Source organism: Carassius gibelio, chromosome B13 (assembly GCF_023724105.1).
Source record: "Carassius gibelio isolate Cgi1373 ecotype wild population from Czech Republic chromosome B13, carGib1.2-hapl.c, whole genome shotgun sequence".
NCBI classification, from domain to species: Eukaryota; Metazoa; Chordata; class Actinopteri; order Cypriniformes; family Cyprinidae; genus Carassius; species Carassius gibelio.
This window is the reverse complement of record NC_068408.1, coordinates 1,862,066-1,889,522: the sequence shown is the minus strand read 5'-3', so window position 1 is coordinate 1,889,522 and position 27,457 is coordinate 1,862,066. Positions and strand designations below refer to the sequence as shown.

Here is a 27,457-nt window from a genome sequence, read left to right as displayed (position 1 = left end):
CTTGCTGTTGGACAATGTTATTCCTTCTTCCTGTTTCCTGCTTCCTGCTTGCTGTGCTGCTGTTTCACCCAGGTTTCACCAATTTAATTGAGGTTCAACAAATGAAAAAACAGATTAAATACGGATAAACAAATTATAAAGCTTGGCTTATTGAATACCACTCTACAAAAGCAATTTTTGTAAAATATATGGTCACTGATCATAACCTAGATGAATCCAAATGTGTCCATATTCCAGAGATGGGGACTCGAGTTTGAGACTCGGACTCGAGTGCGACTTAAGTCGCACAAACAGTGACTTCAGACTCGACTTGAGACTCGTCCTCGAAAGACTTCAGACTCGACTCGGACTCGAGCTCCGGGACTCGTGAACAATGTTAATTTTTAGTAAACGTCAGATGAGCTCGCTGTTAGAGTTGTGACGTTCGCGAACGAACCGATTCTTTTGAACGGCTCATAAACATGAACGATGGGAGCCGAGTCACGGCTGGAGGGGAGCCGTTCTTTCTGTCGCTCTTTTTTCCTATGCGTGTTTTAGAGCGCGTGTTTCACACAGATGCACACAAATGAGCTCCTCCGCGAGACAGAACAGTTATAGGGGGAGGGGCGCACCCAGCGCAGGCCAACCCTTTATAGCGTGATGATATTAGTTATTAGTTGTGCACGCATCCTTCACGTGAGTACTCCAGTGGAAAAAAACCTGCGTGCCTCTGTCATTGGGTAGGAGCGGAGCCACGACGTTTTGCACAGATATTCATTGCAGCCCACTTTGTTATTGTTCATTGACTTGAAGGGGCTGATGTCCTATTTGCAAAGTTTACAGTAGTAATAGTATGTAGACATTTCCATTTTATTTATTCTAATTGTATCTACTTTAAATATTTTTGGTTCTCTATCAAAATGTTATTGTGTGATAACAATGTTCTTGTGTGGAAGTGTTTGTAGTAAAAGCTGTTTTGCACAGAAATTCATTGCAGCCGGCTTTGTTTTTGATGTTTATTTGTGAGTAGGTATTGTATGAATAACATAAGTCAGTGTAGCTTTGTTCATTCTTAAGCCAGACAAGAGGTGTGCAGCTATACAGCCAGGACAGACACAAGGCCATTACTGAATCCATAAATGCAAAATAACTTAAAAGTAAAGCATTCTTGGTGTTTTTGTCATGTTGCAATAGCCTGTTTACACTGATTATATACCAAAATCAAAGTTGATATTGTATGCTAATAAATAGAGTTGTCATAATAACATATTAATATCGTATTTGTGCATTGTTATTCATGTAATTACATGCTTTGAATTGCTTATATATAGCTATGCAGTGTTCTAAGCAGCTTGGATGGGTCGCTGTATGTGATGCAACATTTATTATAACCAGAGACTTAATATAATAAAGAGACTTGAGACTTGACTTGGACTCTAGCTCAGAGACTTGAGACTTGACTTGGACTCTAGCTCAGAGACTTGAGACTTGACTTGGACTCTAGCTCAGAGACTTGAGACTTGACTTGGACTCTAGCTCAGAGACTTGTGAGCATCTCTGCCATATTCATGATATATCTAAATGTTAAAATATTTTTTATTATGTAATCGGGTTTGGGCTTCACTCGCATCGACATCATCCTTCATATCGGCTATATCAGCACAGTGAAGCGGTTGTCTGAATGGAGCAGTGCAACATTTTAGGTTTCTTAAACTGTATTTTATTTTGATGATGAGCAGGCTGCAATGTTGCAATATGGTCATACCAAAGCTGGTTGGTTATACAAACCCGATACCAAAAAAATTTTTTCAGACACTACAAATTGTGAAAAAAAACCGAATGCAATGATGTGGAGGTTTCAAATTTCAATATTTTATTCAGGATATAACAGATGAAGTATCAAATGTTTAAAGGGGGGGTGAAATGCTCGTTTTCACTCAATATCCTGTTAATCTTGACTACCTATAGAGTAGTACTGCATCCTTCATAACTCCAAAAAGTCTTTAGTTTTATTATATTCATAAGAGAAAGATAGTCTGTACCGATTTTTCCGGCGGAGCTAAAGAATCACGAGCGCCAGTAGGATTTTGTGTTGAGAGCATGTGGAAGCTGTGACACAGATCCAGAGGCTAAAATTTAACAAGAGCAGCATCAGCAAAGGCTTCTCTATGTGGTAGGTACAGAAACTGTATATATTTGCTTAGCGGTTTTGGAAAATGACTAAGTTCCACTTTGTCGTCTTTTTTTTTTTTTTTTTTTTTTTTTTTTAAGCTGCATGTGGAAAGTGCAGTTTGATAACAACATCACATGTTGTTTACTTGATGTGCTTACGCGTGTCATGATTCTGCCCTCGTGTCCTTGATTTTTCCTAGTCTTGAGGCAGGATCATGACAGACCCGTGTTTGTGTTGTCTCGTTCCCTTGCCCCGCCCCCCTTGTTAACCTAGTCGTGTCTTGATTGTCCCATCTGTGCCACCTGTCGTGTCTTGATTGTTCCCCCTATTTAGATCTCCTAGTGTGCTCTGTCTTGCGTCGGTTCATTGTGTTCATCATTCGTGATTGTACCTCGTCTGAGATTATTCCTCTAAGAAGTCTTTTGTCTTGCAGTGAGTGTTTGTTAGTAGTTGGTGTTCAGAGTCTTTGTTTGCCTTGTTTATTGAGTTTTGTAGAATTATTTAGTGTCTACCCTAGCCCTTGTTTTCCCCCTCGTGGGTTTTTGTTTTCCCTTTTTGTATAATAAATCCTGTGTTGAGTTACTTCCTGTCTGCACCTGAGTTCCTCCCTTGCAAACCCTGACAGAATGAACCGACCAAAAGGGAACTCAGCAGACAGGAGGCAATACTGGATGTCATCAGCCAGCAAGCGGGATGGTTTTGAGGGCTCTCGCCTAGTGGTGTTCCGGGGGACCAGGGGAGGTCGCTCCGGAGCAAGCGGTCGAGAGGAGGAGCCACAGAGGTCCCCTCCACCTACCCACCTGCCATCGATTCCAGAGGGTCGTATCCTGGCCGTGGCCGCTCTGGGGGATCAGGCACATCCCTCACCGAGTCCTGAGGTGCCTCCCACACCCGTCGGTCTCCCCGGGAAGCGAGGGAGACGGTTTTCGTGGGAGTCTGCCTCGGAATCGTCGGAGTCAGCCCTGCCAGAGACCGAACTCCCCCAACCCGCCTCTGACCCAGCTGTGGTCTCTGCACCGCGCCCAAGGAGGAAGAGGAGGAAGAGGGGGCCTGCCGGTCCTGTGACCCCGTCTCCTCCCGTGCCAGCAGCGGAGAGCGCTGGCGTGCCCGTGCCAGCAGCGGAGAGCACTGGCGTGCCCGTGCCAGCAGCGGTGGGCGTGCCCGTGCCATCAGCGGAGAGCGCTGGCGTGCCCGTGCCATCAGCGGAGAGCGCTGGCTTGCCCGTGCCAGCAGCGGTGAGCGCTGGCGTGCCCGACCCAGCAGCGGTGAGCTTGCCCGAGCCAGCAGCGGAGAGCGCTGGCGTGCCCGAGCCAGCAGCAGTGAGCGTGCCCGAGTCAGCAGCGGTGAGCGCTGGCGTGCCCGAGCCGGCAAAGAAGAGGGCTGTATGCAAGTCGGCAGTCGTGAGAGCGAAGGAGAGTGCCGCGGCCGACTCTGCAGCAAAGACTCTAGTACAGTGTGTCTCATCTCGTAAGGAGATGCCAATTGTCTTAGCTGCGAAAGCCTTTTCAGATTATTTGTCTAGTCTTGTCCGGATCCTAGAAGTCCCCGTCAGTCCTGTCTTGTCCCCAGACCCTGTCCCTAGAAGTCCCGAGTGTCCAGCCGTTGTCTCCCCGTGTCCTGTTGTCCCCCCGAGCCCAGTAGATGTTGTCTCCCCGTGCCCAGCTGATGTTGTCATGTGTCCCGTTGATGTAGCCCCGTGTCCCGTTGATGTAGCCCCGTGTCCCGTGGATGTTGCCCCGTGTCCCGTGAGTGTTGCCCCGTGTCCAGCTGATATTGCCCCGTGTCCTGTAGATGTTGCCCCGTGTCCCGTAGATGTCCCGTGTCCTGTTGTCTCCCCGTGTCCAGTAGATGTTGTCCCCCCGTGTCCAGCTGTAGTCTCCCCGCGTCCCGTAAGTGTTGCCCCGCGTCCCGTGTCTGCTCCTGTCATGTCCTCTGTCAGTTGTCCCGAGACCCCTCCCCACCCCTCACCACCCAGACCTGCCCGTACCCCCCGTCGTCAGCCTTCGTCCTGTCCTCCTAAGATCCCTACCCCTCCCACCCACCCTGGTCTGTCCCCCATGAACTTTGTGCTCCCTCCTCCTCCCCTTCCCTGTTTGTTTTTTTTGATTTGCCACCCTAACCCGGCCATTGTGTATTCATGTTTGCCGTTGTTATTATTTGTCATGTCTTGTTGGTTTGTGTCGGTGTCCCAGTCCGTCCAGTCAGTCATGTCCCGTGTTTGATGTTCCCTTGAGGAGCGTCTGGAAGCCGCTCCTTAAGGGAGGGGTTCTGTCATGATTCTGCCCTCGTGTCCTTGATTTTTCCTAGTCTTGAGGCAGGATCATGACAGACCCGTGTTTGTGTTGTCTCGTTCCCTTGCCCCGCCCCCCTTGTTAACCTAGTCGTGTCTTGATTGTCCCATCTGTGCCACCTGTCGTGTCTTGATTGTTCCCCCTATTTAGATCTCCTAGTGTGCTCTGTCTTGCGTCGGTTCATTGTGTTCATCATTCGTGATTGTACCTCGTCTGAGATTATTCCTCTAAGAAGTCTTTTGTCTTGCAGTGAGTGTTTGTTAGTAGTTGGTGTTCAGAGTCTTTGTTTGCTTTGTTTATTGAGTTTTGTAGAATTATTTAGTGTCTACCCTAGCCCTTGTTTTCCCCCTCGTGGGTTTTTGTTTTCCCTTTTTGTATAATAAATCCTGTGTTGAGTTACTTCCTGTCTGCACCTGAGTTCCTCCCTTGCAAACCCTGACAACGCGCTGATAGCCAAGTTAACAACACAGAGATATTTGAAGCAGTTTTACTCACCGCCTGTGGTTCCAACACACGATCGTGACCCTTTTTCGTTGGGATTGCATTATCCTTAAGAAATAAACGATGTGCAAATCCAGCGTCAACCTGGGCCTTGTTTGTAAAACAAGTATCTTCGAAATGCAGGGAACAAACACAAACACTTGCACAACTCCGTTGATGCTCTGTAAAAATAAACTCCATCCACTGGTCCCTTAATGCTGTTTCTCTTTTGGTAATCTGTGCAGGGTTGTCTTGCCCTGGCAACCAAAAACACACTTCTTTTGTGACATTTCGCGACGCTCTCGCTCTGATCAGCTAATGCCTGTTGTGCTCTCACTCAGTGCTCTGCTATACGGGAGTGCCCGATCTTCCGGCAGACGCGCCCTTAGCACCCATATAAGGAAATTCCGCTCCATCTAACGTCACACAGAGACATACTCGAAAAAAACTTTCCGAAACTTGTGACAAACCGGAAGGAGTATTTTTGGAACAGAAATACTCCTTCAAACGTACAACTTAATTTTTGAAACTTTGTCCATGTTTAGCATGGGAATCCAACTCTTTAACAGTGTAAAATACTCAGTAAGCATGAAATAGCATTTCACCCCCCCCTTTAAACTGAGAAAATGTATCATTAAGTTGATTTAAAATTTCATGGCATCAACACATCTCAAAAAAGTTGGGACAGACAATGTTTACTATGTGGCATCCCCTCTTCTTTTTATAATAGTCTGCAAACGTCTGGGGACTGAGGAGACGAGTCGCTCAAGTTTAGGAAAAAAGAATATTGTCCCATTCTTGTCTAATACAGGCTTCTAGTTGCTCAGCTGTCTTAGGTCTTCTTTCTCACATCTTCCTCTTTATGATGCACCAAATGTTTTCTGTGGGTGAAAGATCTGGACTGCAGGCTGGTCATTTCAGTACCCGGATCCTTCTTCTACGCAGCCATGATGTTGTTATTGATGAAGGATGTGGTCTGGCATTGTCATGTTGGAAAATGCAAGGTCTTGCCTGAAAGAGACGAGTTCTGGATGCGAGAATATGTTTTTCTAGAATTTGGATATACCTTTTAGCATTGATGGTGCCTTTCCAGCTGTGTAAACTGCCAATGCCACACACACTCATGCAACCCCATACCATCAGAGATGCAGGCTTCTGAACTGAGCACTGATAACAACTTGGGTTGTCCTTGTCCTCTTTAGTCCGGATGATATGGCGTCCCAGTTTTCCAAAAAGAACTTCAAATTTTGATTTGTCTGACCACAAAACAGTTTTCCACTTTGCCACAGTCCATTTTAAATGAGCCTTGGCCCAGAGAAAACGGCTGCGCTTCTTGATCATGTTTAGATATGGCTTCTTTTTTTACCTATAGAGTTTTAGACGGCAATGGCGAGTGGCACGGTGGATTGTGTTAACAGACAATGTTTTCTAGAAGTATTCCTGAGCCCATGCTGTGATTTACATTACAGTAGCATTCCTGTATGTGATGCAGTGCTGTCTAAGGGCCTGAAGATCATGGGCTTCCAGTATGGTTTTCCAGCCTTGACTCTTACGCACCGAGATTGTTCCAGAATCTCTGAATCTTTGGATGATATTATGCACTGTAGATGATGATAAATTCAAACTCATGGTATGCAATTTTTCTCTGAGAAACTCCTTTCTGATATTGCTCCACTATTTTTCGCCGCAGCATTAGGGGAATTGGTGATCCTCTGCCCATCTTGACTTCTGAGAGACACTGCCACTCTGAGAGGCTTTTTTATACCCAATCATGTTGACCTAATAAGTTGCAAATTGGTCTTCCAGCTGTTCCTTACATGTACATTTAACTTTTCCGGCCTCTTATTGCTACCTGTCGAATCGGGTTTGAACAGCAAAACATCATTCAAAATTGTCAAGATTTGCTAAATAACTAAAATTGTAAAACAAATGAAACTTGAGCTTTTGCTAAATAAAGAGAAGGAACCTATATTCTACTCTCATTTCCCTTTCCATGTACTTTGGAGCACATCATAATAAACCAAAACTCAGCACATTTTTATTCTTCCATTCTGTTAATCTCTCTATGATTTAGGTGAAATACATTCCATTTATATGTCAATATAGGCTATTGATTTTTATGTAAGACTTAACTATGATGCATTTACAGCTGAGTATGAGCATTTCACTGGCTGGATGTGTCAGCTTCACAATTGCATATGCCGTACTACTTGAATTCCTGATTGGTTGACAGCTGTCACAAGTCGGTCAGGCTAATCACCCACAGTGCACTCCCTCACCTGAGTATTATTCAGCAGCACCTGTTCACGATTACCTCATCAGCTCACCTCCACATTTAAGCACACACCTCAGTCACTCTCATTTGTCTGATCTTGTTGCTGCACAGCAGAAACATCCCAATTACAAGCTACTAGCATTGACCCTCTACCTCCCTCTTTGTCAGCACTATCCTCTTAGACCCCTGTGTTCCTCCAGAGTTCCTCCAGCATTCCTCCTGTGCGTCTCCAGTGATCCCTCCTTCAAGATCTCCTCTACTGCATTTTTCCCTGAGGTGTGTGCAACTATTCCTCCATCCTGATCACCCCTACCGGCAGTACTGAGACAGCCCATATCAAATCCAGTCATCATAACCCTGCTCAACGCCTCCTACGGAATCTCTAACTTGCTCTTCTCCTTACTTGCACCTATACCGGTTTTAAAAAAACCTGTCAACCGTTAACCTTCTGTTCCTGAGTCCACTGTGTTACAGAAGATCAGACCGAAACCGAGAATGACCTGGGTGGATGATTCTCTCTATGGCACGAGGGAAGGCCTTAGGGGGAGTATGTGGAGGAGTTCTTGGGCTTGATGCCTCTGGTGAGTTGGAGCGAATCCATGCTTAATACATGCTTCCGAATGGGACTAAAATATGACTGTTTAGTTTTTTGACTCCTAAAGATTGCTGCAGACAATCTTGAGCCACATCTAAAAGCTGAAATTATAATTTATGTTCTCGATTTTAAATGGTTCCAAGTTCTTCGACGTGGAGGATCCTTATCCTCCTCCCATCCAGAAGCATGTGGTGCTCCAGCTCACCATAAGCCAGCTCCCTCCACATACCACTTCAAAGAGCCCATTCCCTCCATTACTTCTGCCCTTCCCCAAGACCTCCAGATCTCAGCATAGAATCTCCTGTGTCTCCGCTGGTTACCCCCCAGCATAGAATCTCCTGTGTCTCCGCTGGTTCCACCCAGCATAGAATTCCCTGTTATGCCTAGGTGGAGATCCAGATCCGCCATGGCCTCCCAAGTCTCCGGTTCTGCCATGACCTTCCAAGTCTCCAGATACGCCCCGGAGGTCCTCCTCTACTCCACCCTGCTCCTACCCTGCACCAAACCCCCCAGTGTTACAGCTCAGGACGAACCTTCCAGGGGGAGGAATACGGTCACAAGACGGTCAGGCTCATCACCCACAGTGCAATCTCTCTCACTTGAGTTTTAATCAGCTGCACCTGTTCAAGAAAAAATTGTTTCTTTTCCTGTCAAACAAAAATTATTGTACGTTTTTGTTCCAGAGCCCTTTTTAAAAATGTTAAAATATTTAAACATTGAGGTCTTTAAATACTGCATGATAAATTTAGATTTTTTGTGTTCGATATCTAATGTAGTCAAATCACCTTTATTTAGCGCTTTAAACAAAATGCATTGCGTCAAAGCAACTGAACAACATTCATTAGGAAAACAGTGTGTCAATAATGCAAAATTATAGTTAAAGGCAGTTCATCATTGAATTCAGTTAGCGTAGATGCCATTCTTCTAATGATGTAGCAAGTACATAGGGTGTTATGGGAAGTGTTTCCGGTTTACCTAATTAATGCAGCCTAAAAATCATTTAACGGATTAGGTAGGTTAGGTAGGTTATTCCAGAGTTTAGGCGCCAGATAGGAAAAGGATCTGCCGCCCGCAGTTGATTTTGATATTCTAGGTATTCTCAAATTGCCTCAAGTTTTGAGAACGTAGCGGACGTAGAGGATTATAATGTAAAAGGAGCTCATTCAAACACTGAGGTGCTAAACCATTCAGGGCTTTATAAGTAATAAGCAATATTTTAAAATCTATACGATGTTTGATAGGGAGTCAGTGCAGTGTTGACAGGACCGGGCTAATATGGTCACTTCCTGGTTCTAGTAAGAACTCTTGCTGCTGCATTTTGGACTAGCTTTAGTTTGTTTACTAAGCGTGCAGAACAACCACCCAATAAAGGATTACAATAATCTAACCTTGAGGTCATAAATGCATGGATTAGCATTTCTGCATTTGACATTGAGAGCATAGGCCGTAATTTAGATATATTTTGGAGATGGAAAAATGCAGTTTTACAAATGCTAGAAACGTGACTTTCTAAGGAAAGATTGTGATCAAATAGCACACTTAGGTCCCTAACTGATGACGAAGAATTGACAGAGCAGCCATCAAGTCTTCGACCGTGTTCTAGGTTATTACAAGCGGAGTTTTTAGGGTCCTATAATTAACACCTCTGTTTTTTTCCAGAATTTAGCAGTAAGAAATTATTCTTCATCCAGTTTTTTATATCGACTATGCATTCCATTCGTTTTTTTCAAATTGTTGTGTTTCACCAGGCCGCAAAGAAATATAGAGGTTAAGTATCATCAGAATCAGCTTTATTGCCAGGTATGTTTACACATACGAGGAATTTGTTTTCGTGACAGAAGCTCCGAAGTATAACAGAATGACAGCGAGAGAACATAAAACTAGTGCTGTCAAAATTAGCGCGTTAACGCATTCGATTAATTTGAAATATTTAACGCGTAAAAAAAAAATAACGCAATTAACGCGGTTGCAGATTTTTTTATTTCCAGTTGTGGCCTATGTGTGTTCAACGTACAAAGAAATATGGATAAGACCAAGGAAGGACTTTTAGACGGAAAGTTTCAGTATAAAACTCTGCTGGATTACTCTTCAGTCTGCCACAAGAAACATTACTCTTCATTTAGTCTGCCACAAGAAACAGCAACATTAAAATCATGATCTCAAATGTCATTGTTTAAAAAAAAAAAAAAACAATGACTGTAACAGTGCGTAAATCAGACCTTTCTGTAACGCTAACGTTAATAAGCTTAAACGAAAATAACGAAATAATTGTGTAGCGGAGTATTTTTTGTACACAGTGCCGCGAACTGTCAATCACTCCTGTATGCGTGCATCACTGACTGTCCTCCTCGCAGCTGCAGCAACTTGCGCTCTCTCTCTTCATCAAGCTTTAAAACAAAAAGGGGACAAAAAGATCATATTGTCTTTGTGCATAGGCTATAGATTAATTAGATAAATGAATATCTAAATTTGTGCCTTGCCGTCTACGGTATTTTTTTAGAACTTAGAAAAAAGATGCTGCAGCCAATGAACAGCCAGCGGGGGCTGCAGGACGACTCAACCTCCGCAGACAGTTTTTAATGTTTATCAGACAATAAATACTCAAGATTTTGCTTTAGTATAACTCACAACGAGTTTCACACACCTTCTCCGGCCACGTTGAGTTGATGACACTTAACAGTGGGAAAAGCGACACATGCGCTATTCACTTGTATAACTTAATGGTGAATGGGTAATGTAGTTTCTGCTCTCGGTGGGATGAATTAGGAAGATTGCATTGTGAAGGGCGCTCTGAAAATCGGCAGTGAAGGTAAAAGATTAAAACCTCTATTAAAACAGATGTCCAAATGAGCATACCGGTACACTACAAGCACGTTCTGGGCGCACGGAGAGCTGGCGGTACGCTCAAGAGCTATATTTGGAAGTGGCGGTAGTACCGGTGCATACCGGCCCACTTAAAGCACTGGCAATGACTATACTTTGGAATTTTTTTGCAGTCCACTTAGAATTCAACATGGAAATCATTTTTGTTTTTTATTGGCATTGATTGTTTTGAAATTCAAATGGTACTTACATGCCTGTGTTTTTATTTCTGTAATAAATATGGCTTTCAAGCCAACAGTTAATTTGGAGGATATTGATGGTTTATTGCAGGTATGTTGTTTACATGAGTAAATCTGTGTTACAAGTTAAACAAAAATTCCAATAAACAATCATATTTGGAATTTAAATAGTTTCTTTGTCTTGAGTTTACATTAATTATTTACATTTTACATTTACATATACAAAAAGTTTCAGTCTTTTAATTGCGATTAATTGTAAAAAATTGTGCGATTAATTACTTAATTTTTTTTAATCGATTGACAGCACTACATAAAACACATAATAAATTAATAAAAAATACAAATAAGTAGATAGTGAATGACAATATACAAATGAAATTGTAGGGAGGTATATTACAAAATGCAGTTATGTATGTACATATATATTATGTGCAAAATTTAAGTGTATACTAAGTATGTGTGTTAGATAAATAAAGTGTATGTGTATATAAATATAAAGTGTAGTGTGTTCGCCGTTATTATCAGCTGTTCATAAGATGGATTGCCTGAGGGAAGAAACTGGTCCTGTGTATGGTTGTTCTAGTGCTCAGTGCTCTGTAGCGTCGACCAGATGGCAACAGTCCAAAGAGGGAGTGTGCTGGATGTGAGGGGTCCAAAGTGATTTTGACAGCCCTTTTTCTCACTCTGGATAAGTACAGTTCTTGAATAGATCGGAGGATTGTACCGATGATTCGCTCAGCAGTCCGGACTACTCTCTGTAGTCTTCTGAGGTCAGATTTAGAAGCTGAGCTGAACCAGACAGTTACTGAAGTGCAGAGGATGGATTCAATGATGGTGGAGTAGAACTGTTTCAGCAGCTCCTGTGGCAGGTTAAACTTCCTCAGCTGGCGGAGGAAGTACAACCTTTGCTGGGCCTTTTTCACAATGGAGTCAATGTGAATGTCCCACCTCAGGTCCTGAGGGATGGTGGTTCCCAGGAACCTGAATGACTCCACTGCAGTCACAGGGCTGTTCATGATGGTGAGTGGGGGGAGTGCAGGGGGGTTTCTCCTGAAGTCCAAGATCATCTCCACTGTTTTGAGGGTGTTAAGCTCCAGGTTGTTGAGAGTGCACCAGACAGCCAGCTCTTTTACCTACTGTCTGTAAGCAGACTCATTACCGTCCTGAATGAGGCCGATGAGTGTGGTGTCGTCTGCAAACTTCAGGAGCTTGACAGAGGGGTCCTTAGATGTGCAATCGTTGGTGTACAGGGAGAAGAGCAGTGGGGAGAGAACGCAGCCCTGGGGAGCTCCGGTGCTGATTTTACGGGTGCTGGATGTGTATTTTCCCAACCTCACTAGCTGCTGCGTGTCTGTCAGGAAGCTGTTGATCCACTGACAGATGGAGGTGGGCACGGAGAGCTGATTTAGTTTGGGCAGGAGGAGGTTTGGGATGATTGTGTTGAAGGCCGAGCTGAAGTCCACAAACAGGATCCTCACATAAGTCCCCAGTCTGTCTAGGTGTTGCAGAACATAATGCAGTCCAATGTTTACTGCATCGTCCACAGACCTGTTTGCTCTGTAGGCAAACTGAAGAGGATCCAGCAAGGGCCCAGTGATGTCCTTGAGGTGGGCCAGCACCAGTTTTTCAAATGACTTCATGACTACAGACGTTAGAGCCACAGGCCTGTAGTCATTTAGTCCTGTAATTTTGGATTTCTTAGGGATGGGGATGATGGTGGAACATTTGAAACATGAAGGGACTTCGCACAGCTCCAGCGATCTGTTGAAGATCTGTGTGAAGATGGGGGCCAGCTGGTCAGCACAGGATTTCAGACAGGCTGGTGTAACACAATCTGGGCCTGGTGCTTTTTTCCTTTTCTGCTTCCGGAAGACCTGGCGCACCGCATCCTCGCTGATCTGAATTGCAGGTGTGGGGGAGAGGGGGGATCCAGGAGGTGTGAATGGTGAGAGTGCTTGATTGGAGAGGTGTTCAGGATGGGTTGCAGGAGCTGTTAATGGTGTGAACGGTTGTTTGGAGAGGCATTTGGGGCTGGTTGCAGGAGTTGTGAAGGGTGTGAATGGTTGTGTGGGGAGGCGTTCAGGGCAGGTGATGGGTGTTCTTTCAAACCTGCAATAAAACTCGTTCAGATCGTCTGCCAGTTGTTGATTCTCCACAGTGCTGGGGGACGGTGTCTTGTAATTGGTGATCTTCTTTAGACTTTTCCACACTTATGCGGAGTCGTTGGAAGTGAACTGAGTCCTTATTTTTTCAGAATAATTCCTCTTTGCCACTTTGATCTCCTTTTCCAATGTGTATTTAGCCTGTTTATACAAGACATTGTCCCCCTTCACGTAAGCATCTTCTTTGGCCTGACGGAGCTGTCTGAGTTTTGCAGTGAACCACGGTTTGTCATTATTGTAAATTAGTTGAGTCTTTGTAGGAATACACATCCTCACAGAAACTGATATATGAGGTTACAGTCTCTGTGAGTTCGTCCAGATCGGTGGTAGCAGCTTCAAAAACACTCCAATCAGTGAGGTCAAAACAAGATTGTAAATCTGGCTCTGCTTTATTAGTCCATCTTTTTACAGTCCTTGATATAGGTTTAGCTGATTTTAGTTTCTGCCTGTAGGACGGTATAAGATGAACCAGAACGTGATCAGAACGTCCCAAAGCTGCTCGTGGAACAGAGTGAAATGCATCCTTTATTGTGGTGTAACAGTGATCCAATATATTACTGTCTCTTGTGGGACAAGTAACATGCTGTCTGTATTTTGGCAGTTCACGGGACAGATTGGCTTTATTAAAGTCCCCGAGAATGATTAAAACAGAGTCCGGGTGATGTTGTTCTGTGTCTGTGATCTGATCAGCAAGCTGAGCTCACATGCGCTTGCGGAGGGATGTAAACACTGACCAGAATGAACGAGTGAAACTCCCGCGGCGAATAGAACGGCTTGCAGTTAATGAAGAGTGTTTTGAGATTTGAGCAGCACGTCTTCTTTAACACAGTTACATCTGTACACCACCGTTCAGTGATGTAAAAGCATGTCCCGCCGCCGTGCGATTTCCCCGTTGATTCTGATTCGCGATCCGCTCTAAACAGCTGAAAGCCCGGCAGATGGAGCGCGCTGTCCGGTATGGTGTCATTCAGCCAGGTTTCCATGAAACACAGAGCAGCAGTGTGTGTGAAATCCTTATTTGTCCAAGAAAGCAGAAGGAGTTCGTCCGTTTTGCTGGGTAGAGAGCGGAGATTTGCCAGATGGATGCTAGGCAACGGCGTTCGAAATCCGCGCTTCCTGAGTCTGACGAGCGCTCCCACTCGCTTCCCCCGTCTGCGCATCCTGAAGCGCTTGATAAGCCCCTCCTGCTCCTTCGATAACAATGTTCACTAACACGTCTGAATAATTGAAATCCGGAAAAACATCTTGTGGTGCGTTCTGCCGAATGTTCAGCAGTTCATCCCTGGTGAAACTGATGGCAGGAATATAACTAAAGACAGGACAAACTAACAAAAACACAAAAGCATATGCAGAGCTCCTCACGGAGGCAGCCATCCTGTATAAGGATGACATCAGCATAACAGTGAAAGCTAACACCATGTTTCCTGATGATATCTCCCAAGACTAACATATAAAGCGTGAAGAGTAGCGGCACTAGTACTGAGCCTTGAGGTACTCCATACTGCACTTGTGATCGATATGAAACATCTTCATTCCCTGCTACAAACTGATGGCGGTCATATACTTAAGATTTAAACCATGCTAATGCACTTCCATTAATGCCAACAAAGTGTTCAAGTCTATGCAAAAGAATGTCGTGGTCAATTGTGTCAAATGCAACACTAAGATCCAATAAAACTAATAAAGAGATACACCGACGATCAGATGATAAAAGCAGATCATTTGTAACTCTAAGGAGAGCAGTCTCAGTACTATGATACGGTCTAAATCCTGATTTGAAATCCTCACATATACCATTTTTCCTCACCTATACCATTTTTTGATGACAATCTGCTATGCATCTCATCACCACGGTTAGCAGGGAGGGGACCAGAGCATATTACAGTGTCTGACATCGTGCCTGCAAGTTCACACACCTCTTTAATGTTATTTTTTGTGATCTCCGACTGGCGAAGTCGAACATCATTAGCGCCAGCATGAATAACAATCTTACTGTATTTACTTTTAGCATTAGCCAGCACTTTTACATTTGCCAAGATGTCAGGCGCTCTGGCTTCCGGTAAACATTTGACTACGGTGGCTGGTGTCTCTTCACGTATTCACGTTCCGTACAATAGAATCACCAATAACTAGAGCACTTTCATCAGGTTTCTCAGTGGGTGCATCACTGAGTGGGGAGAACCTGTTTAATGTTTTGATCGGAACAGAAGAGCAGTGTTTTGACCCACGACTATGCTGCCTCACTGTCACCTAGTTGCCCTGCTGCAGGGGCTCTGCCGGAACCGGACAATGTACAGGAATCCCTGACTTAGACGCATCCGAAGCTGTATCTAGAGCCCTAACATTCTTACTGTCCTCAATTAAAGTTTGGATGCGTGTCTCTAATTCTGAAATCTTCTCTGTCAGCCTAAATATTTCCCTGCATTTATCACATGTGAATCCCTCATCTGCGACAGAGATAGATAAACTGTACATGTGGCAAGAGGTGCAAATAACAATATCAGGAGAAGCCATTACTCACCGTGCTTGATGAAATATTCTTACTGCGGTTGTTTGATGAACTTGTGAAAAACTCGAGCGAGAGAGAGGAGAGGAGAAAAGAAAACAGTGATGGGTTCGAATGAAAACGCTTATGACAAGCTAACGAGTGCTAACCTACAACTAAAGTAAAGAGTGTGTCATTTGTTCTCTACAGGATGAGTGATTGTGGTGTCACAAATGAAGGATGTGCCGCTCTGGCTTCAGCTCTGAGATCAAACCCCTCACACCTGAGACAACTGAGTCTGTCATGGAATAAACTAGAAGATTCAGTGAAGCTCCTTTCTGATGTACTACAGAATCCTCACTGGAAACTGGAGAAATTGAGGTAAGATCTCTCTGATAAACACAGTCTTTGTCCTCAGTAAAATCAGCAATGTTCTGTAAACACACAAAATTTAAATGACTCTGAGTAAGTACGTTTAATTTCCGTTACATCACATGATTTGCTTATGATAGTTTGATTATTAAAGTAGTAGAAGTAATAATAATAATAATAATAATAATAATAATTTTATTTATAATGCACTTTTCTAGAACCCAAAGCCCTACAAACAAATAAAATTCAAAAACTATAAAAAAATGCAATACGAAGTAAAGTACGATCATAAAATACTCATTACAGTACAACACAGTAGAATATTACTAACAGTCCATAAAAGCAATTTTAAAAAGATGAGTTCACAGCTTCTTAAAACTGGCTATTGTGTGAGCCTCTCTAACAGCAATGGGAAGCGCGTTCCATAACCTGGGTGCAGCAACAGAGAAAGTTCTCTCCCCCATAAATTTTAATCTATAGGGAGGCTGTTGAAAAGTAAGGGAATCAGCAGACCGAAGGGATAGAGAAGGCATGTATCGGGTGACTAAGTCACAAATATAAGAAGGGGCAGTTCCATGTATAGCTTTGTATGTTAATGTTAGAGTTTTAAAGACAATACGTGGCTGTACAGGAAGCCAATGCAAACTATAAAGCACACCTGTAATATGCTGACATGATGGAGTATATGTGAGAATACGAGCTGCTGAATTTTGGATATACTGCAGGCGTTTGATTAATTTAGCAGGTAAGCCAATGAATAGTGCATTACAGTAGTCAATCCTAGGAGTAACAAATGCATGAATAAGCCTTTCAGCGTCAGGTGGAGTGAGGAAAGGCCTAATTCTTGTAATGTTTCTGAGGTGATGGAAAGTAATACTCTTTTTTTTTGTAATACTCTTAATGTGAGAGTCTAGTGTCAGATGAGTGTCAAAAAATTACTCCAAGGTTCAGAGCCTGAGCAGATGGAAGTACTACACTTTCATCCATAATCAAATTAAGATTGCTAACCTTATGAATAGCCGCTGGTGTGCCAATAAGTAAAACCTCTGTTTTGGAACAATTCGGTTTTAGAAAATTATGGTGCATCCATGTTTTTATTTCCAGCACACACTCTGAAAGAACTGTTGAGGTGAGAGTAGGATCAGACTTGGAGCTGATGTAAATTTGCGTGTCATCTGCATAAAATGATGCCCCAAACCATATTTCCTAATAATTTGTCCCAAAGGAAGCATATACACACTAAACAATATAGGACCCATTACAGATCTCTGAGGAACACCATGACAGACTTGTCCAAGTTCAGATTTGTTGTTTCCCAAAACAACAAACTGGGTATGATCAGTGAGGTAAGATTTACACCAGTTAAGTACCGTACCACTGATACCAAGCCATCTCTCCAGCCTGTTTATTAGTATAGAATGGCACACTATATCAAATGCAGCACTAAGATCAAACAGGACCAGGATGGTGGAGGCTCCAGAGTCAGCTGAGATAAGCAGATCATTCATAACTTGAACCAGGGCTGTCTCTGTACTTTCTCCCTTTCTAAACCTAGACTGGAAGGTTCAAAAAGCTTGTTGGAAGACAAGTGTGTGTGGAGCTGTGCCACAACAACATGTTCTAAAACTTTAGCAAGGAATGATAAGTTTGAGATCTGTCTGTAATTAGATAGATCTGACTTATCACATCCAGGCTTTTTAAGGACTGGTGTAATAGCAGCAACTTTAAGGGATTTTGGAACTGAACCAGTAGTGAGGGAGGTGTTCACAATGTTCAAGATGAGGGGATAAATTGACGAGAGACATCCCTTTAGAACAGATGTTAGGATTGGGTCAAGAGTACATGTAGTTGTATTCATTGCCTAATTTCAGAATACAATCATTAGTGACTATGTTAAAACTAGAAAATGCACTTTCGGGAAAACTAGGTGGAAACATCACAGGAACTACAGAGCAGAGTACCAAACTTATAGACTAAATATTTTTTATTTTTTTCCATGAAGAAACTGAGAAACTTGTTACACTCCTGTACAGAGGAACAAATTAGTGACTTGGTTGGTGCAAGAAGGCTGTTGATTGTCTTAAAAATCTTATTTGGGTTTGCAGCACCATCACTAATAATAGAGGAGTACTACTTTGTTCTTGCTGCTTTGAGTGCTTCAGCGTATTGACTCAAATGACTGTCATACATAAGCCTTTATATTGACATTCAAGCTGCCTGCTTTTCATCTTCATAGCCCTTAACTCAGTGGTGTACCAAGGAGAAGATTTACTAAATGAAACGACACGTTCTCTCCTAGGGGCTAATTTAACCAAAGCAGATGACAAAATAGAATTATAGTGACCAACAGTTTCTACAGCTGAGTGCTCTGAGAACAGGCAGGAGAGATAGTCAAAGTTAAGATTCTTGACATTTCTAAAATTAATGACCATTATTTGAGTACTACTAAAAAGTGGAATATTTAAATTAAAAGTGAGAAGCTTATGATCACTGATACACAAGTCACTACTATCTAGTTGATCAATGTCCACTCAAACAGAACATCCAGTGTGTGATCTTTATTATGAGTGGGAAATTTCACGTGCTGAATCATGTTAAAACAGTTTAATGCATCCATGAAATCAACTGTTAGATTACTATTTGAGTTGTCCACATGAATATTAATGTCTCCAGTCAATCATTGCTGGACAAACAGCACTAAGAGATGTAAGTAGCTCTGTGAGTTCAGTAAAAAACAGGATTTGGTTTTGGAGGTCGATATATGAGCACAATAAGGAGAGGCACTTTCAGATAACATGTAATATAGTAATCCAGAGCCTATGTGATTTACTGCAGGATGAATATCTCATAGGATTTAGAAAACTGATTCAGTCTGAATTGCAAAACAAACTTGTAGTCAATAAGCAATTAGGGGCATGTCTACTTGTGATGTGGATGAGAGCGCTTTCAGTGCGCAGGACGGACATCTGCCGTGCAAAGCAACAGAAAGATAGAGATGGCGGATAAAAAAACAAGAGGAAAACGTCTGCAGAATGAGAAGCCAAGACTGGACACTATCAAACGACGTTGAGAACCATATGAAATTTGTGTCCGCATGTAATAAATGGAATGCCGCAGCAGTTTTCTATTTGGGATTTCTTACGCCTCGCACGTCAGATGTAGACACGGTGTAACATTTTGTTTTGCTTTGATTCACAGAACTAATCGTTGCCTGGGTTGCGTGCATACACTTATGAAACAAAAATATATTGCAATATATTGGAAAATATCATATAATATATTAGGCATATATTCTATATATATATTTATATTTTTCCAATATATTGCAATATATTAATCACTTGTATATATTGCAATATATAATATGTATTCAAATATATAAAATATTAGAAAATAAAAAGGGAAAATAATATATTACAATATATCACAATATATTTTAAGAAATATATTGGTAAATATATTTTCCTTTCGTAAGGGTATTTGAGGGGTGGAGCTATCAAAATAGGCAAAACCCTTTTGGTGTAGGGATGTGTATGTTTTGGTGATTTCAAATTTCAACATTGGCTTCCAGAAATCGCTTAACCTGCCTTAAACTCATTACTACAGTGATCAATGAGTGTTCAGCATTATCATTCATAAAAGGAAAGACCCTCAAGTCCTGTAAAACAACAAGCAGAATTATTGTTATATATATATTTTTTTTTAAGCTATGTCCTGCTCTATCAGCAGTTTCATGTCTCTCTAATATCAGGGATAAGTAAACTCTGTCCAGGAGGGCCACAGTCCTGCAGCGTTTAGCTCCAACCCAAATTAAACACAGCTGGCCCCTCCCGGTTGAAATCATGTTCCGGGGAGAGCAGTATTTTGGCTTGGTCCCTGTCTGGTCTAATGCCCTCTACACCCTTGTGTTAATCCAGCGTTGTTTAAACGGCTAACCAGTGTTTTCAGGATCACTAGAAAGTTACAGGCAGGTGAGTTTTAGCAGAGTTTGAGCTAAACTCTGCAGGACAGTGATCCTCCTGGACATTAAACTCTCTGTGTCTGTTCAGTCCTGAAGCACATGACAGTTTCAAACAGCAGCATTGAGCATCAACATGCCGAAATCTCATTCTGTCAGCAGCAGTTTGTGGCAGTGCTAGTCATTATATCTCCTCTCCTGCTCTGAGACCAGAGTCAATAACAAACTACACACACTTCAACTACAACTAACACTGTGTTATTGTTCTCTACAGGTTGAGTGGTTGTGGCATCACAGATGATGGTTGTGCTGCTCTTGTTTCAGCTCTGAGATCAAACCCCTCACACCTGAGAGAACTGAATCTGTCTGGGAATAAACTAAGAGATTCAGTGAAACTGCTTTCTGATTTACTACAGGATCCTCGCTGTAACCTGGAGACACTGTGGTAAGATCATGTATGACTCACACATGAAGCATGTTTAAATTAAATATGAAATGTTCAGCTATTGCTTTTTAGTATTTGAATTGCATTTCTGTCAACTTCATTCATATCAGAATGAACTATAGATGCTCCAATCCCTCTTTTTTGCCGCCAATACTGATTCCGTCATGGAGGTTCAATATTGATCGATACAGATCCCGATACGATATCAGTGCAGTTTTTCTTTAAATCCATGTAGAATTTGCATACCTCTGTGTGTAGAGCTGATAATCACTCTTTCATAATCCACTAAATACGGACTAATTAATTATAAAGTAAAATAAAATAAATTAATATGAAAAGATATTATAAAATAGGTTAGTGGATAATTCTGCAGCTAGTGTTATAAAAAAAATCAGAGCACAATCATTTTATAAATCCAAATATTCAGAAAAAAAAAAAAACATTATTTAGTGGGGAACAAATAGCAATAATCTAGTAAAATGTTACATATTGCTATCTGTATTGTTATAAAATCCTTTCATGAAAAACAATATATTTATATGTAAATATGTAGTATAAAATTAAAAGAGCTTATTGCTCCAGCCATAGGTCTTTAAAGTCATCAACATCCTCTGCACACCTTAAAGCAGAGGCTGAAAGGGCTGCTCTTCTTGTTAGGGAAGCTACGCTAAAAAGAAAAGCATGAACTTGAGGTACAGGAGGAAAAAAAATAGACAAAACAAGGAGGTGCTTGAATTGCAAAGTCAAATTGCAGCGAAAGGTTACGGTGCTTAAGTACAGAGGTTCTGATGTGCAAAGCTTCAGTGCACATTCTGATGGAATGAATTTATATCTGAAATGGTCAGAGTACAAATCCTCTCTTTGATCCTCTGCTATGGAATTTGATCCACAAAGTTCAAGCCATTTCGATCATCCAACAAAAGGAGGCAGTAAAGCTACAGTGTTAATGGAAACATGTCTCAAGGATTCAAGCCATCAGTTCAAACATCTACCAAAACGAGGCAGCAAAGCCACAGTGTCAACTGGGGCATGATATAAAGAAACCAGTTTTCAACAAGGTGGAACAAAGGTTCATGCTCTGCTTAACAACCCAAGCATGCCTCAACAATTTCAACAAACCAATCACACCACATATTCACAGGAAACGGCCATGCTTTCCATACAGGAGTCCCTACGGCGTGATGGTTTAGTGCAAACCAATGTGGAACAAGAAAATCTTCTCACTATCATGCAATGTCAAAACGACATAACTTCTTTGTTAGTACAGCAGTGGTCTTCACTATCATTACCCCCAAGGGATATACCAACCTTTGATGAAGACGCTCTCGAGTACAGAACATTCATTAGAACATTTGAAAATGGAGTAGAAGGAAAGGCTGCTAGCAACCAATATTGCTTGTACTTTTTAGAACAGTATACCAAAGGACAACCTAAAGAGCTGGTCAAGGGCTGTCAACACATGCCACCTGAAAGGGGGTATCAAAGAGATAAGACACTTCTTCAGAAATGCTGTGGAAATGAACAAAGAATTGCCACAGCTTACATGGAGAAAGCTCTGGGGTGGTCACCAGTGAAAGCAGAAGATGTTAAGGGCTTGCAAGCATTTGTTTTGTTTCTACATGTTTGTTGTAACACAATGGAGGACATTAGCTACATGAGAGAGATGAATATGCCATCCAATAAGTGGGCTATAATTCTGAAGCTACCATATAAACTGAGGGAAAGGTGAAGAAACGCTGCTCATGAGTTGCAGGAGAGGCAATCTGTTGCCTCTGATCCACTCTTTGGAAATATTCAAGATCCATCCATCCATTGGATTTTTACAACCCTTTACCTTACTTGCCAAGTTGATGCTGCAAAATCTCTGTATGTTGAACTGTGTTTGGGATGATCACATTTCCCCAAACTACCAACTACAGTGGGCGGGATGGCTAGAATAATTAAGAATGTTCAGCACATTAAGCATCTCAAGTTGCATCAAACCCAAAGATTTTGGACCGCTTACAAGTGCCCAATTATAACACTTCTTTGATGCCAGCGAGGATGGTTACAGTATCGTACCTGAGGATGCAGAATGACAAGAAGTACAATTCATCTTTCCTTTATTCTAGGAAAAGCAAGAGTTCAGAGTTGCTACATTAAAAAAAAGTGCAAATCCCAAGGATGGAAATGACTGCTGCTGTGATTGCAGTTCAAATTGATAGGATGTTGAAATCAGAATTGCAGGTAGAGTTAGAGAATTCAACCTTTTGGAGCGACAGCACAACTGTACATTAGGAATGAAACCAAGGGTTTTCATAACTTTGTGGCCAATAGGATCTCCACAATAAGAGAAACCATTGCTGTCTCACAGTGGAGGTATGTTGATACAAAGCAGAATCCTGCTGATGAGGCTTCACATGGGGTTAAAATTGAGTACCTGCTCACGGGCAGCAGATGGCTCCATGGCCCAGATTTTCTTCTCAAGAATGAAAGGGAATGGCCAGTTAACACTGTGGATTCTGTCTCTATCAGCAGTGATGACCCAGAGGTCAAAAGAGAAGCTACAGTAAATGCTGTAGTCATCAACCCCTTTGCGTTCAAGCATTGCCAATGGCCCCAGTTTATTATTGTTTCACTTTCACAGCACGTTAAACATCACTCTTACTTGATCTGGACAAACTGCATCAAATCAAAATGTTTAAAGACTCTATCTTCGATATTTGACCAATATTTTGATAAAACATTGTTTAGTGACAGTTATTTAGTAATTTATGTCAGTAGTGCAAAATAATAAATCCGTATTATGCCAAATTTTGAATAGAAATTCACCACTCATTCATATTCAGTCATGTCAGCAGCGGTTTATTTGTGTTCACATAGACTCACTGAACAGCGTCAATAAGGATTTATAGACCAAAGATGCATGTCTGCGGAGATATATGGATATATTTACTGATGTTTACTTCATATTTCTTCAGACAAAATCGTCATTTCTATTCATTTTCCACTGATTTACGCGATCTGATGATAAATAGTCTCTCCCGGCGCTGTCACGTGTGTTTGCTTCCGTGTAATCGAGCTGTGACCCAGACAGACTCTGATTGCACCTTCGGCTTGTCAATCTTTAGAGTGTCATAACCGAACACCACCACATCGTGTCACATGGATCGTGTACACTTCCTGGTAGTTATCTGACCAAAACAACACTGATACACCTCTTTAAACACGAAATATACGAATAATAAACCCGCAATTACAATAGTAAAGCTTGGTATGAGATTTTCCTGAGATGGTAAATGGGTTGGGGGCGTTTTTATAAAAAAAATTGAATATGTACATCTGACATGCTAACTTGTGCACCTATGTAAAAAGGCTGTAAATGACACAATTCCACCCGTGATCGCAAAAGGAAGTTATTACAAACACTCGATCGGGGTTTAAAGTGAGTTTTGAATAAAAGTGTACTAATAATTTCATAAATTGTCTGATGTAGCTTGATGCTAACGTTAGCTCTAATGCTACTAATAGCAGGTGCATTTATTCTTCATAATGCATTTCTGTCACAATAATTCACCTAAGGTCGTAAGAAAATGTTTTGTTGTATTTTTATATTAAGACTTTTGATAAATAAGGGCTAAATGCATACCGAGCCACCAAGCTGCTATCTCACTTAAGTCTTTGTAAAGCATAAAATACCACAACAAAGGCTAATAAAGGTGGAATAAAAGCAAAAGTATAATGATAAAAGAATAATGCAGATAATGTGTCATACCTGGCGGATTTGTGAAAGACTCGTTTGGTTAAAACAATAGAATATCTCTTACAGAGATGACAAGGGCCTTAAATCAATCTGATTAGCCTTCTCTAACTACACACAACATGGCCTTAGAAAATATTTAATAAAATTCACAGTTTTGCAGATTTGATTATGACATTTCTAATGAAGTTTTGGAAGACTTGTGGCTTTAGCTACACTGTGATTTTAAACTCATATCCTACATCAACATTTTTTAAATGCATTTAAAAAATATTTTAATTTTTTTTTTTTTTTTTTTTTTTTTATGTTTGAGCTTGTATACCTCTATTATCATAACAGTCTGAGTAATTCTGATTCCTGAACAGTAAACTTTGAAGTGTCAGTCAAATCTAGTCACCTTTATTTATATAGCGCTTTAAACAAAATACATTGCGTCAAAGCAACTGAACAACATTCATTAGGAAAACAGTGTGTCAATAATGCAAAATGACAGTTAAAGGCAGTTCATCATAGAATTCAGTGATGTCATCTCTGTTCAGTAAAATAGTGTCTGTGCATTTATTTGCAATCAAGTCAACGATATCGCTGTAGATGAAGTGACCCCAACTAAGCAAGCCAGAGGCGACAGCGACAAGGAACCGAAACTCCATCGGTGACTGTTACGTGACCATGGTAATAAACTAAACTGGTACAACATAACATACAAAAACCATAGATGCAGTGACATTGCAAAAATGTAATTTAATGAAATAATAATTTTTACATAAACAGAGCGTGGTGGTAAAAATAACAAAACAAACAGAAAAAATCCTGATCTCCCATAACTACAACAAAAGATAAAACTTGCCTATCTCCCAACAAAATACAAAGTTTACCGTGAGTCTTCCGGGTCCTCTAACTGCTGCACTAACTAATCTAAACTAAATAACATGAAAACACCAATCACCAGAATCTAAACCACCACCGCTCTAAAAATCAACTATAAACAGAAAAACACAACCATCAATCCCATACCGGAACACGTGCTTGTGGAAACGGAAATATTAACTCAACACAAAAACCTCCACAAAGATCATAAGCTGAGCCGTGCGAGCCCAGCGAGACACCAACGAGCTGCACTCCGTCTGCCAGCGGGAGCAGATGAGAATGAAAGGAAAGGCCGCCTCGCTGTACGTCAAACAAGGCGTCGTTAAAGTGGGTTGCCCCACCCACAAACTGCAAACACCTGGACATCATTGACCTAGAGGAGATAAAAGAAATAACGGGAGCATAACCGCAACTAAGCAGCTCAAACTATTCAAATCGCGCTTAATAGCGTAACATTGACAGAATGGAGAAAAAAACCTTGGGAGAAACCAGGCTCAGTTGGGGGTCAGTTCTCCTCTGACCAGACGAAACCAGTAGTTCAATTCCAGACTGCAGCAAAGTCAGGTTGTGCAGAAGAATCGTCTGTTTCGTGTGCCCTTGTCCTGGTGGTACTCTGAGACAAGGTCTTTACAGGGGATCTGTATCTGGGGCTCTAGTTGTCTTGGTCTCCGCTGTCTTTCAGGGCAGTAGAGGTCCTTTCTAGGTGCTGATCCACCATCTGGTCTGGATACGTACTGGATCCAGGTGACTGCAGTGACCCTCTGATCTGGACACAGACTGGATCTGGTGGCTACGGTGACCTCGGAATAAGAGAGAAACAGACTAATATTAGCGTAGATGCCATTCTTCTAATGATGTAGCAAGTACATAGGGTGTTATGGGAAGTGATATTAAAAGCATATTAGTATGTTCTGTGTAAGCCAGGTTAAAGAGATGGGTCTTTAATCTAGATTTAAACTGCAAGAGTGTGTCTGCCTCCCGAACAATGTTAGGTAGGTTATTCCAGAGTTTAGGAGACAAATAGGAAAAGGATCTGCCACCCGCAGTTGATTTTGATATTCTAGGTATTATCAAATTGCCTGAGTTTTAAAAACGTAGTGGACGTAGAGGATTATAATGTAAAAGGAGCTCATTCAAAAACTTTAAGTAATAAGCAATATTTTAAAATCTATATGATGTTTTATAGGGAGCCAGTGCAGTGTTGACAGGACCAGGCTAATATGGTCATACTTCTTGGTTCTATTAAGAACTCTTGCTGCTCCATTTTGGACTAGCTGTAGTTTGTTTACTAAGTGTGCAGAACAACCACCCAATAAAGCACTACAATGATCTAACCTTGAGGTCATAAATGCATGTATTAGCATTTCTGCAATTGACATTGAGAGCATAGGCTGTAATTTAGATATATTTTTGAGATGGAAAAATGCAGTTTTACAAATGCTAGAAACGTGGCTTTCTAAGGAAAGATTGCGATCAAATAGCACACCTAGGTTCCTAACTGATGACGAAGAATTGACAGAGCAGCCATCAAGTCTTGGACAGTGTTCTAGGTTATTACAAGCAGAGTTTTTAGGTCCTATAATTAACACCGCTGTTTTTTCAGAATTTAGAAGTAAGAAATTACTCGTCATCCAGTTTTTTTATATCGACTATGCATTCCATTAGTTTTTCAAATTGGTGTGTTTCACCGGGCCGCAAAGAAATATGGAGCTGAGTATCATCGGCATAACAGTGAAAGCTAACACCATGTTTCCTGATGATATCTCCCAAGGGTAACATATAAAGAGTGAAGAGTAGCGGCCCTGGTACTGAGCCTTGAGGTACTCAATACTGCACTTGTGATCGATATGATACATCTTTATTCACTGCTACGAACTGATGGCTGTCAAATAAGTAAGATTTAAACCATGCTAATGCACTTCCATTAATGCCAACAAAGTGTTCAAGTCTATGCAAAAGAATGTCGTGGTCAATTGTGTCAAACGCAGATCCAATAAAACTAAGAAAGAGATACACCCACGATCAGATGATAAAAGCAGATCATTTGTAATTCTAAGGAGAGAAGTCTCAGTACTATGATACGGTCTAAATCCTTACTGGAAATCCTCACATATACCATTTTTCTCTAAGAAGGAATACAATTGTGAGGATACCACCTTTTCTAGTATCTTGGACAGAAAAGGGAGATTTGAGATTGGTCTATAATTAACTAGTTCTTTGGGGTCAAGTTGTGCTTTTTTGATTAGAAGCTTAATAACAGCCAGTTTGAAGGTTTTGGGGGACATATCCTAATGGCAATGAGGAATTAATAATAGTCAGAAGAGGATCTATGACTTCTGGAAGCACCTCTTTTAGGAGCTTAGATGGTATAGGGTCTTACATACATGTTGTTGGTTTAGATGATTTAACAAGTTTATACAATTCTTCATCTCCTGTTTCTCAGGGGGTCTATAGTGCACTGTCTGATGTGATACTGTAGCTGACGGCTGAATGGTTGCAATTTTATCTCTAATAGTATCGATTTTAGAAGTAAATTATTTCATAAAGTCATTACTGCTGTGGTGTTGGGAAATG

At 41.5% G+C, this 27,457-nt stretch overlaps 1 protein-coding gene across 2 annotated transcripts in view; it reads left to right on the top strand.

The window, feature by feature from the left end:
* The window catches only part of LOC127969946 (NACHT, LRR and PYD domains-containing protein 12-like), a 150,310-nt gene that overhangs the window by 71,355 nt on the left and 51,498 nt on the right, over window positions 1-27,457 (top strand). For both annotated transcript variants that reach the window (XM_052572117.1, XM_052572118.1), the window contains 2 exons: window positions 15,713-15,883; window positions 20,107-20,277. In XM_052572117.1, coding sequence (XP_052428077.1) covers window positions 15,713-15,883; window positions 20,107-20,277 — 342 coding nt within the window. The remainder of the gene's footprint in view (window positions 1-15,712; window positions 15,884-20,106; window positions 20,278-27,457) is intronic.